The following is a 13,523-nucleotide window of genomic DNA, read 5'->3' as shown; positions in this document are numbered from 1 at the left end:
AATATGCAAATAGCCAGGTCTTTAGCTTCTTCCGAAAACAGCTGTGTTCCAGAATAGTGCAGAGATTGGGAGGCATTTTATTCTATGAGACAGGGGCAAGGAAAGAGAACACGCAACCTCCGTTTCTGGAGGTCGATATTCTCATCCTTTGAAACAGATGAACACTTGCAGAGTGAATCTCGCCCTGGACCTCTCCCTCTCACTCCCTTCCCTGTTTCTTCCCTGATTTCTGTTTCATCACACAGATATTCACGGACGACAGGGGCTTTGAGCCGGGCCTGCATTCTAGATGATTTCTTGCGCCTTAGCATTACTGTTGTCATCTCAAAATTAACATGCTCTGTCCCATTCTTGGGCGACCATACCTTCATAGAGGCGACATTTAAGACTGGTACAGGGACATGAAACCCACTATGCACTTGGTTGGGAGATCCAGCCTAGCAATGGGTAAAAGGGTTTGATTGACTGTGAGACCTGTAACAACATTTATACTTCACAACTAATAATCCCAAATGAAGAGTGTTTGTTTAAAAATACTTGAATTAATGTCAGTCTTGCATGCAGACACACACATTCACACACACACATATACACACACCCATACACACCCACACACACGCACACAGATACTTGCATTCACACGCACACACATTCACACACTCGCATTGCATTCACACAGTTAGGATTTTGTCTTAAGTTTGACTTAAGACAAACTTAAGACAAACTTAAGACAGACTTAAGACAGACTTAAGACAAACTTAAGACAAAATCCTAACTTAAGTCTGTCTTAAGTCTGTCTTAAGTTTGTCTTAAGTCTGTCTTAAGTCTGTCTTAAGTTTGTCTTAAGTTTGTCTTAAGTCAAACTTAAGACAAAAGCCTAACTTTACTACTACTAAAAACCTTCTGTGAATACCAAAAGTAATAAGTTTAGGATTTTGTCTTAAGTTAGTTCTGTGAATAGGGCCCACAGACACTCGCATTCACACACTCACATTCACACCCACACACAGACACTCACATTCGCACGTGCATACGCACACACTAACACGATCATAAACACCCACACACACACACTCACACACACACACATACATACTTTTAAGTAATTAGGAAAGACATTGGAGAATTACCACCAGATATATTGAACCACCTTGATGCATAAACGGGCTGTTCAATGTTGCTCTTTTTTTACTTTGACATGCAAACTATGCCCCTACAGCTCATGTTTAATAAGTGACAGGCCTGCGTTTTGTGTGTGTGTGTGTGTGTATGTGGATGTGACAGTGTCTGTGTAATGCTGTAATCCTCCTTAAATGTTGTCTTATAAACTGTAGAGTTCGTCTTGTTCTTCACCTGTTTCTCTCTCTCCTCGCAGCCTCTTTTCTTGCAAGAAATTCATGGCTGACTGTCTTTCTCTCTTCAACAGGACTTCTGGCTCCGAACCCAAAAGAGAATACAATTCCAAAACAAAACTTATCAACCTTGAGAGCGCATGTGGGAAGTACACTGTGAAAGATGGTCTTCCATTGTGAGTACAATATGTGTTGTGAGTGCTCAGGCAATACCAAAGGAATAGAGGACATCTTCTTTGAGTTGTGTAATTTTGTGTCTGGTGGTCATGGTTTGCACTAACAGAGAAAGGTGAGGTAGCCCCTAATACTAATGCCTGCTAGTTGTGATGCCCATACATTGTCCAGAGATGGTCGGACCTTTACTATGAGTACTGTAGAAGGCTGGCTTAGTATATGGTATACACTTATTTAAGTGAAGCACCCTGCACTAATCCCGACAACCCTTAAGGAGATTTTAGTGGTCTTAGACAGCCATAGAAAGCTCTCTAAGTTGTACCTGTGGAGAGCAGTCTTCAGGCTTAGTCCAGAAGGAGTGTAAAGCAGCTTGTTTTTACCAGAACTAATCAGATAGTGTAGGTTAAACGAAACAGAACCATAGAGTGTAATTGTAAAAATAGTTATATTCATTATACTCATTCACTAACACATTGGTATATTTCCTACCCAGAGATATCAACACGATATACACAACATTTCAAAAGGAAACAGGTACGCACAAATACACAGTGGTCTCCATGGGGAGACCAAACCACATACTAAAGTAGTGGAATGCGAACTGCGACTGAAGTCGAGACTGGTCCCAGGAGACTCAGGAGTGCTCAGGAGCCAAGGAACCATCCAAGGTAAGTACCCAGAAACCCCACTGAGGCTGTGTGCAGAGAGGAAATACAGCCCCGTACTCAATGCAAGTCAACGGGGAAGTCGCAGTTGCAGTTTTGAAGAGGAAGGGCCCTTCCCAGTGGACCTTGAAGAAACCCCGGGGAAGATGGCAGGTTCAAGAGTCTCCCCATCCATGGATACCCCAGGAAGCAGCATACCTACACCAGGGAAGCCAGGTGTGTAGGTGCGAAGTGACATTGGAAACCCCCGTAGACCACAATGGAAGACTCCAGTGAAGATGCCGCTGGCGAAGAAGGTGAAAGAGTCCTGTGGAATCCAAGAATGGATTCTTGGAGGGAAGTACCTGCAAGCAGAGGGTACAGAGTCCATGCCACTCAGAGGTGACCAGGAGGCACGGAAGAGTAATGACCATCGATGACGGAAGATGCAGGAGAGTTGACAGTGACATTGTTGCTGCAGCTGTGAGGACCAAGCAATGCTGTGGAAGACCAGTAGCTGTTGACAAGCTTTCACACATCGGAAGTTGAGAACTAGGGGGTCAGTGTCCAGCAGGAGCACTAACAAGCCTTGGCAGCAGCAACACACTTGGTAAACAAACATGTGCAGTGCCGTGACCAGCAAGGGCTAGGGCACTCACCAGAGGCAGGAGAGGCAGAGCAGTCCCCGAGGAAGCAGGAGAGACCACTGAAGCCAGACAAGACCCTCAAAAGGAACAACACACACCGAAGGCCCAGGAGTCACAAGAGGACCTCGAACAGCTCACCAAGGTTGCAGGACCACGGTGCATGGGATGTGGTGAGGATGAAGATCTTGTCAGGAAGAGATCCTGGAGGCTGGAACTTCTTGTAGCCCGAAGATCTCTGGAGGACAGAGTCAACAAGAGTTGGCAACAGCAAGCCGATGCTATGTACAGGGGTTCTGTTCCAGGTGTTCCAACAAGGAATATAGACCTGAAGCTTACTGAGAAGATAGTGCTGGCCTCGATGGAGATGCAGAACTTCCACATGTGTTGCTGAGCCTTTCTGAGTCTGTGGTACCTCAGAAGCAGCTTGGTTGCGGTGCCTACAGAGGCATGGGAGTGACTCCTTCCCTCCAAGGGAGATCACTTCGGGTGTCTTTGATGCCCTCAGGCCTCGAGAGGAACCTGGATGAATCACAGGCACAGACAACGCAGAAGACTGGCAGAAAGAGAAGACCAGAAGCTGCAGGAGTCTACCTTGTTGCAGTCTCGGTTCCAGACGAAGTCCATCGAAGTCTAAGGTGCCTTGACAATTTAAGTGGAAGTGGTTTCGGATCTGAATCTTGCCCCACAACGAATCTGAAGAGCCACCCACAGGTAATCCCTTAAGTACCCTAAGGAAAGTTTGGGATGAATCAGGGGTCCATCCCAGAGGAGGGGCTGGACAGAGGGGAGGATGCTCTCATGTGCTTTGTCCAGTTTCATGCCAGAGCGGGAGCCAATGGCTTACTGAGCTAGCTCAAACTGTAGTATGCATGGAGTGCACCAACTATGCCCTTCAAAGCAGTCTGGTGGTGCTGGCAATAGCTTCCCCCAGTCCAATACACTAAGTCCTTTCTAGGAGGTGGTCACACCTCCATGCAACAGGAAACCTATTATCCTACCTTCCCCCACTAGAGCTCAGCTCAGCAGCAGGGGGGCAGAATTGTGTCTGTGGTCGGCAGCAGCACTAGCTTGCTGTTAGATCCTGAAAGACTTCTACCGGGAATACAGGGGGGTTCCCTAGGGGAGCCCTCAGTACATGGAATCCTGCATTCAACACTGGAATCAGTGCTGGAGTAGGATTCCAGCATGTTTGATACCAAGTATGACCGCTTTCAGTGCAGCCAATACATAGTTATCTCGTAATTGACTTGATGCCCACTATATGTATAAAATGGCTGACCGCATTTACAAAGCCTGGAAACCCGACTCCAGGGTTTGTAGGGGGTGTCTTGCTCATGCAGGGCACCATCACACTTATAACTCAGCACCCTGCCTTCAGGATTGAAAGGCCTGCCTTAGGGGTGACTTATAGGTTTTAAGTGCTGTGACCTCAGATATAAGGAAACGTATATGTGTGGTGAGTGGTGCTAGCACCAGCTTACACAGGCTGCAATGGCAGGCCTGTAGTCACAGTTTGGGTGTTCTCTCACAGGTGGCATATTACATGCTGCTTCCCATGGAAGAACCCCGGTGTACCTAAGCCCTGGGTACCTTAGTACCATAAACTAGGGACTTATCAGGGTACACCGGTAGGCAATTAGGAAGGTACCAAAGTATTTTCAATAGTCAAATTTAGGGAGAGAGCACAGTGACGGGGTCCTGATTAGCAGGATCCCAACCAGACCAGTCAGAAAACAGAATGGTACCAGGAAGAAGTGGGGGTAACCGTGAAAGTATATCCTACTTTGCTACAAGCACTGTCTAATGTGAATGCTCAAGCTTTCAGGCTAAAAGATAGATGTCTGTTGGGAATCTGGTCTGTAACTACTGAGTCATTGCATAGTGAAGGATGGACATCTGCTGCAGGTATTGTATGCCATTTGTGAGAGATTCATCATTACACAGTGAAGGAACAGCTACTCCTATGAGTGGTCTCTGTCACTTGTACACCAGTACACAGTCAAGTTTTGTATACCCCTATGAGTGCTGTCCATCTCATGCAAGAGTTTCAACATTGCACAGTGAAGGTTTGGGTGCCTTGTATGAGCACTGTTTGCTCTTTCGAGAGCTTCAAAATTACGCAGTGAAGGATTGCGTGCCCAATATGAGCAATAATTGTCTCATGTCAGACATTCAATATTAAACAGTGAAGCCCAGGGTACCCTCTATAAGTACTGTCTGTCTCATGTGAGAATTTTAACATTACACAGTGAAGGATTGACTACCCTGTGTGAGCATTGTCTGAATCATGGGAGACACCATTGGGAAAGAAAGAACTTGAAAACTAAGCCAAGACTATGGCTGTATGTGTGCAGAGGTAAAGTTGTAGGGAGTGGTGGGAGGCATGGACTCTGCAAGATACTACTCACAGCTAGGATGGTGGCTGAATTTGGCAGCACTGAATTCAAGCCCCTAAAGCTCTTGAATTCTGTCCCACCAGTGGAAAAGTGGTAGTGACACATTTCTCTGCATAACATTTTGTCAACACTTTGCCCACACCCATCATCATGCACAGCTGCAGTAATGAACTGCTTACTCATCTGGTCTTCCTCATTAGCATTGCTTGCATGTCATTTGACAAAAATGAGAGGATACTACAATAAGGAACAAGTTATACGTTAATTAAGAGCTCACACGGCCAGCAGGTCACTGCAGCCAAGTCCAAGCATGGCCAAGGCTGTATGCTGTGGTAGGCGGAAGCAGAATATGTATGACATTTGAGAAGACCAGTGGATGAAAAGGAATGACCAAGCACAATGATCTCAAAGAATTGATGGCTTCAGAAAGGATCATGAGCTTGTAGACGTAAGCACGCCTGCAAACAAGAGTAATTTACAACACATCCTTTGGGGCTCCACAATCCTCCACAGCTGGCCCGCATCAGCCCTGATGCACAGAGTCTGTCGCCTGCCTGGATTGAACCTGGGCATTACATCTTCCTTCCTTCAACTTCCTGCCTGGACTGCTAGTAGCTGCTGATCATCCGACTCCTCTGGACAAATAGCTGCTTACGGTTACAACAAATCCACTTCACATTAAAACAAAATCATCTGAGGTAAAAAAAAGCCCCATTAGCTGAGAACCCCAGATTCATGTCACTCCTGAAAGAAGATAGCTTTAGGGCATAGTATTCCTGCAAATGCCTAAAGTTGGGCTCTTCAAATAGAGTGGTTGAGGGGTGGTGTGGGAGGCATCTAATAATCGAACACTCAAAAATGAATTTAGATTACCTTCTAAATACCTTCTCCTGCGTTGGATCGTTCATAGAGTCACATGTTTGAATCATCTCCGGTCATGGACGTTGGAGACCTACAGTAACTTTACAATAGCAATAGAAGTCACTGCCTGCCCGAAAGGCCCAAAAACAATGCCACAACACATTCACCTCTCTCAAAAAGGCCTGAAACCCAGACAATGAGATGAGAGTCCACTCAGCTTAATAAGCTTTCTCCCCACTTTTGTATGGCAGAAAGCAACTGTTTCTGCCACCATCTGGTAATTCCCAGATGTTATCATGGTTAAACTTTACATGGGTTGGAGAACAAGACTAGTAATTGGTTAGATATTCGGAACTGTTTAGTTCTGTCCAGACAGAATTTGAGACATTTGAGACATCTTCACACATCCAGTGAAATTAACGCTCTTTGTGCTGCATCACAATAGTTTTTTGAAAAAAAGTCTCAAGGACTATGGGCTTGCTGAGGTGAAAATCTGCAGAGACCTTGGGTCAACATTGTGGATAGTTCCAGAAAATGACCTTATCTTTGGATAACTGCAGGTAAGGTTTGTAATTGTAAATTCCTGAATCTCACTGACTCTCCTTGTTGAAGTGATAGCCAATAATAGAGCTGATTTCTGTTTGAGGTTTTCTATAGGTACTTTGGGAATTGGCTCAATGGACTTCTCATTGGCTGGGAGAAGGCTGTGTTGAGCTCTCTCTTCAGTGGAGGGTTTCAGACAGTGGAAAAGCTCCTAGGAGACTCTTGAAAAATTCTTAGATAACTCTTTGTGACCATAATGATAGTTGTCCTGGAGATTTTCTATATCCTGATTTCTCAGCACGGTGAACATTAATAGAAGTGTATTTCAGTGTTAAGTGAGCCAGCTCTAAAAATAAGGGTGATATTTAAATGGGTTGAATTATGTATGGATGTAGATCTTTGAAAGAGCACAAACCAGAGAACCTCTTCCATTTTTATGAGTAGGATTTACTGGAACAGATTGCTCTGGCTTGTGCTAGGATATTTCTGCAGTCCTCTGGGGTGTCTAAGATTTGTAATTCATTGAATTCAGAAGCCATACCAAAAATACTAAACCTCCTGGGTGTTGATGTAGGATCTGTTTTTGGCACTTGGAGATTTGTGTCACAAAAGTGACAGAAATTGTCTCAAAATGTTTATTTAAAATGTACTTTCTAGGGCAGGGATTTACATTACTATGCATCAAGGGGGTGCCTATGAAAGGTAACACCGTTTTGAATAAATGGTTTTATTTCTCCATACGTTTCCGACTTTGCAAATGTACTGCACTGTACAGAACACTTAGAAAGTATGAAAAATGTTAGTCTAAGCAAAGTGTCTTGTACTGGAAGGATACCCTTCAAGTAGAAAGAAAATTGTTAGACTTGACGGAGACACTTTTGCACTAATTGGTGCGGACCGGACAGCCTAAATCTGTGCAGCAGGGCTTGGAAGACAGCAGAGCAGCACCATATTTATTTAAATGTGGTGTTGTCCTGTTGTCTCACACAGCACAATGTAATACACCACATGTGGTTGCTGTGCTGCTTTGAATTTTATTAAAGGAGGTCTGGCTGTGACCACAGTGTAATAGGAGGTTACTCCCCTAGAAGTAGAAGGTCTGTAAACTATAGTGGTCTCACTCATGTTGGAGTAATCAATACCTTCCTGCAAGGCTCTTGCTTCATTTTGACAATCTCTCTGTGAATAGGAGGAAGAGGGGTAAATGATTATGCAAATATCCTAACCATGAAAACAATGAATTCCTCCCTGATCCAGCCTGTAGGGGCCTGCTTGGATCATACACCTTTCTTGTTTATTTGCATAGTAATGTAATCTTTGGTTTCCCCCCTTAACTGAATAGGTTCTTTGAACACCGTTGTTCAGCTCCGACTTTTTGCAATCTTGCATCATTCTCCTGAGATACTCTGCCGGATCATTTTCCACCTCTGGGCAAACATATGCTGTTGGATGGCCCGGTACCAAAGGCTCCTGCACCTAGAACCTGGAATCTTGTGCCTCCCTGGTGGTTTACGTAAAACATTCATGTGGTGTGAGGAAGAAGCGACTGCAAGGCTTCCTTGACAGATGTCAACTATAGCACATTTATATGGGGTTTCTTCTCTTATGTGGATCAAGCACCACTTGCTTAGATTTTTTGCATTCTTGAAGTTGGCAACCCATCCTTGCAACAAAGCATCTAAGGTATTACAAAGTGTGACTGCGGAGGGAGAAATGACAGGCCTGTTCCCATATGTTATTTTGCAGACATCGACCATGGAATGGCTTCTTTCACTCTGGACATGGCTATAACACGGCCACTGAAAGCGAATGTTACCTAAGCCCATTGCTTGTACAACTCTTCTTTAATTAAGCACATTCCCAATCTACACAGCTGGACTAAGCATATACAGGAAGGCATCATGCTGAGAAAACTTTTTAGCAAGCTGCTTGACGTGCCATTATTTCTGAAAGGGTAGTTTGACTTGGCATTGGTTTGGTGGTTGTTTTGTTAATGCCTGGCGAGAAGCTTCTCTGTCCTGCGAAGGATATACCTTTTCCTTACTCATATCTGAGAGCCTGGACTAATCATGATGGTTGCATTAATAATCTGTCCATACTTGATGCGGGTCCTAACTTGTTGAAGAGCTTGATATAGGCTCTGACAGAGTTTCTAATGGAATGTATAGATGAACTTTTGACCAACCAGTTGTCCTAGTACAGCAACATCTCGTGCCCTAAGCTTCGAAGATGAGCTGCGTCTGGTGGCATACATTTCGTAAATCCTCTGGGTGTTAATCTAAGGCCAGAAAGAAGTACACAGACTTGATATAGGTATCTGAGGAATGTTTCATGTTTGTCCTATATGAACGTGTGCATCTTTGAGATCTAGTGATGCCATATACTCATCTTTCATGAGTATCTGCAACACCTCTTTGAGGTCACCACTCTGAAAAAGGCATACGTCTAGAATGGGATTCAATGTCTTATTTAACAAGATTTTTTTTAGTATAACCCTACTCTTTGATGTTCTGTCAGGATTGGCTCAATAGGTCCAATCTATAGCTTGATGAGACTCCCGGTTTTCAGTAGAAGCGAATATCTGTGCTTGACCTTGGATGGAGGGTTTGGAGAAAAGCACTGAAGGAACACCAAGGTACCTCTGTATTGGATGACATCTAATGTCTGTTGTAATATTTGCCCAGTCATTGTAGGAAACTGAGATTCTGCAGCCTACGGGGCCAGAACTCCTGAGGATGTGTGGGCAGGGCAGCCAGTGTCAGGCAATCACCAATGATTGTATCATGTGCCCTGTGTTTGGATGGAGGCTTGCTGGAAGTCTGGGCTCGTGGCGGCCCATATAGCTGCTGTTTATGTGATCCAAAGTGTTAGTGCTAATTCCACTGTGGTTGGTATGAAGGGTATCTATAAGACTAATGAGTTCTGTCTCAATCTCTATGAAAGTGGTAAGGCCGTCTCTACTGTAAGGTGCTGAGAGACATGGCTGTGACTTTGTCTTCTCTGACACTTTGCAGCACATCATCAAAGAGCTTCACAAATAATGACTCTCTGCTAAAGGAGATGTCTAAAATGTTATTCTGTACCTGAAGTCTAAAAAAAGGTTGTCTTTAGCCCACCTTACCTTCCTAGTACTTCTTCTTCGACTAGTTGTCAAAAGCCTAGATTAATGACTTCCATCTTTGAGCCAATGAGCAATGCAGATGCCTGTCCCCTTTTATGCAATATTGCCCTCCCTTCCTGTTTTCTGTCTTCTGATAAGAAATCCAGACATGGTGCTATGTACGACCACATTTGGCGTCCATTACTGCCCAAAATTGTCAAAGAGTTGGCTGCTCTAATAGACAAAGCTGCCATATAGGAAACCCTCTTGCTGAAGGTATCAATTCTGGTCCTTCTCTGTCAAGCAGAGCGGTACATTGTGTTCTGGGGAGTCTAAATGCTTTTTGTGCCGCCTGCATGATAGAAACTGAATTACAAATTGCCCTACAGTCTTTTCGCTTAGTCTCCAGCTCCCTACTGTAACACATACTCCCTGATCCCAATGGGTTCTGCTGCATCCTAGGGGTGAGGACTTGGTAGGTCTGTCACTACTCTCTTTAAAGTAGGCATAATTTCTCCACCCTAGGATAAGGCGTTAAGCCAAGAGAGCTAATTATTTGGGGCCAACCTACTCCATAACCTTACACAACCAAGATTTCCCATAAGTCAATAGGGAGGCAGATATTGGGGAAAGTTACTTCTCTTAGGAGTATGTAGTACGATCAACCCATTTTCAAAATGGACAACCATTGGCAAAGCGTGGCAGACAGATACTTGCAAGAATGCCATTGTGGACACTAATAGGCCTAGTGCTCACCCGGTACCACTGAGAGTCATTTGCCTTCTATACCCACACTTGTTCCCTTCACATAGCAGTCTTATAACTGCACAGTCAGTGCCATATTTAGCCACTTTGTTAACAAATGCGTTGTCACTTTCTTTGACTTGTCATCGTTTCCTGCTTTGGATTCTTCGCTCTCTCCTCCGGGTTCCCTAGGGCCACTGCTGTTTTTTTTATTTTAAGTTTGAGTTTATTAAAGAACACAAAAACAGAATGGAAATGAAGAATCAGGTAAGATAATAAAGCGAACAGGTTATTCAATAAAAATAAAATTAAGGAATTACAAAGCATATATGAATAAATGAGAAATGCAATCAAAATTGTGCATATAGAGAAAACAGCGCAGGCATAACAATATTGAAAAAACTGAAACAATTATGCAATATGTTCAAAACAACAATAAAGAACAATCAATGTTCACCGGGTCCTGAACGCCGGATGTCACACCCCTGGCTCGCTCGGAGCCAGGTAACCTTCAAAGATGGTGGGGGGTTGAGGGGGGAAAGGGTGGGGGGGGGAACCAGGGTCTGGGCAGGCATATCTCTTCAGTTTGCAATAAAAAAGAAACTTCTAGCCATTTCTATGGCTTTCTCTTCAAAAGGGTACATAGAAACACTTAGAATGATAAAATGGGGGTGTTAAAATTCTATCACTTAATATATGTGGATTAAATGATGTGAAAAAAGGCAACTGGTAACAGTCGGATTGCAGTCTATAGGGGCTACTATAGTCTGCCTACAAGAGACTCATATTGAGGGTTCTCAGTCGCATATGCTAAAATCATTGGGATATAATGTGATAGGTGCAACCACACAAGGTGCTCGGGTTAGAGGGGGAGCGATTTTAGCAAAAGGTTCAGGAGCAGGGAATCACTTCACTAAAACTAAGCGGGACAAACACGGGAGATGGGTGATCACAGAATATAAACCTGGAAAATCCCAGCCAATAACTATCTGCTCTATTTATGGGAATAACACGGATGATCCCTCAGCTATACATCAAATATCAAACGAACTTACTCACTGGCCCCTACCACTAATAATCTGTGGGGATTTCAACATAAATCTTTCTCACGATTGGTCAACTGGGAATGACTGGCAGTAGCGTGGTCAAAAACCAAAAGTATTCAGGGCTTTTAAGCAGCTATGTCTGACACACGGACTCGTGGATGGGTGGCAATCATCCAACCCCAATGATCCAGGGTACACATTTTTCTCAAACCCTCACCATACACACGCAAGGCTAGATTACTTTTTAATCTCCAATTCATTAAGATCCACGTCAGTTTTAAAAAAATTACCCCGGGTACTCTCAGACCATAATCCTCTGTTATATTCAGTAGATTTAGCCCTTACACACCAGGAACAAAGAATTTGGACCTTTGAGAGATCCTTGCTACTTGAAACTGAATATTGTAAACACATGAGAATCTGGATTACCAATTTTTTGAAAGATAACAAAGGGAGCACAACAGTAGACTATGTGTGGGATGCCTTGAAAGCAGGAATTAGGGGAGAAACAATCCAATATTCTCTAAGATCTAATAAGAAAGCAAGAGAATCACTAAATGCACTACAAGAAGCACTAAGGGGGGCTGAGGAAAACCTGATAATTATAACAAGAGATCCTTCTACTATAGAAGAAATAACTAATGTTCAAAACCAGGTGGCAATCGCCAAAGCAGCAATTACAAGTATTTATACTACCAAAGCGGTGCAAAAAGCTACTGCCCACCGTGAAAAAGTATATGAGATTAATGAGCTAGTCGGCCATCAGTTGGCTATACGGATGAGACAGCAGACATCTCAGAACATCATAAGGGAGATACAGGACCCAGTAGAGGGCAGGATATCCGACCCTGAAAAGATCAGAGAAGCATTTTGGCGCTTTTATAGCACTTTATATAAGGAAGAGCTTGAAGTAGAACTTGGAAAGATTAATGAATACCTTGAAATTGATCATTTTAACAAACTTAATGCAGCTGATCAAGGAAACTTGGAGGTAGCCCCTAACTTAGAAGAAGTCATAAAAACTGTGAAGGATCTTCCCCGGGGGAAAGCAGCCGGGTTAGACGCTATCCCTCTGGAATTCTATACCGTATTCCTGGACCAACTTAAAAATATATTATTAGATCTATGTACACACATATTTAGAGGAGGGCAACCTCCCATTTCGTGGTCCAGGGCAAAAATTGTCATCTTTCCCAAAAAACAAAAAACAACTGACTTAATGGGATCATATCGCCCTATCACCCTAATAAATGTTGATTCAAAGATTTACTCTAAAATATTAGCTAACCGTATCTCACCTATTATCCATAAAATCATATCTGAATCCCAGCATGGCTTTGTCCCCGGGAGGGAAAGCACAAATCACACTCGACGAGTGATCAGCTTGTTAGACAAAACTGAGGTGGCAGGAGACCCAATGGCACTAATACTTCTCGATGCCGAGAAAGCATTTGATAGGGTCTCCTGGCCATTCCTGTGGCAGGCAATGTCCCGGGTGGGATTTAAAAAAGGATTTATAGGGGCTGTCCAGAAATTGTATATCAACCCCCTTGCCTCGGTCATGGTTAATGGCAACCTCACCAAAGAACTGACAATTACAAGAGGCACTAGGCAGGGATGCCCCTGTTCCCCGTTGCTATTCGTAATCTACATAGATCCTTTTATCCGACGATTGGAATGCAACGGGGGCATAGCTCCCATCTCAACACAAGGTTATTTAACAAAAATATTAGCTTATGCCGATGACATCGCCATAGTGACTGCTGATCCAAATTCGGCCATGTCTATTATTGAAACAGAGGCAAAAACCTTTGGGAAACTCGCAGGCTATGCTTTGAACCAAGGAAAGACACAAATCATATTAAATAACAAGTGTGACCTGAGAGACTCCCGAGTAACAGATAAAGCTACTTATCTAGGGATAACTATCACATCCAAACTGGAAAACCTAGTGGGCTTAAATCTAAAGCCTTTAGTAGATACAATGCAAAAAGACCTCCGCCGTATTAATAATTT

At 43.6% G+C, this 13,523-nt stretch overlaps 1 protein-coding gene across 2 annotated transcripts in view; it reads left to right on the top strand.

The window, feature by feature from the left end:
• Nucleotides 1-13,523, top strand: part of LOC147693358 (transient receptor potential cation channel subfamily M member 2-like) — a 624,327-nt gene that overhangs the window by 535,749 nt on the left and 75,055 nt on the right. For both annotated transcript variants that reach the window (XM_086933682.1, XM_086933681.1), the window contains one exon: nt 1,427-1,528. In XM_086933682.1, the coding sequence (XP_086789808.1) occupies nt 1,427-1,528 (102 nt within the window). The remainder of the gene's footprint in view (nt 1-1,426; nt 1,529-13,523) is intronic.

This window comes from Lissotriton vulgaris, chromosome 8, assembly GCF_964263255.1.
Source record: "Lissotriton vulgaris chromosome 8, aLisVul1.2, whole genome shotgun sequence".
Lineage (NCBI taxonomy): Eukaryota > Metazoa > Chordata > Amphibia > Caudata > Salamandridae > Lissotriton > Lissotriton vulgaris.
The sequence above is the reverse complement of the archived record's forward strand: the minus strand, read 5'-3'. Positions and strand labels throughout refer to the sequence as shown.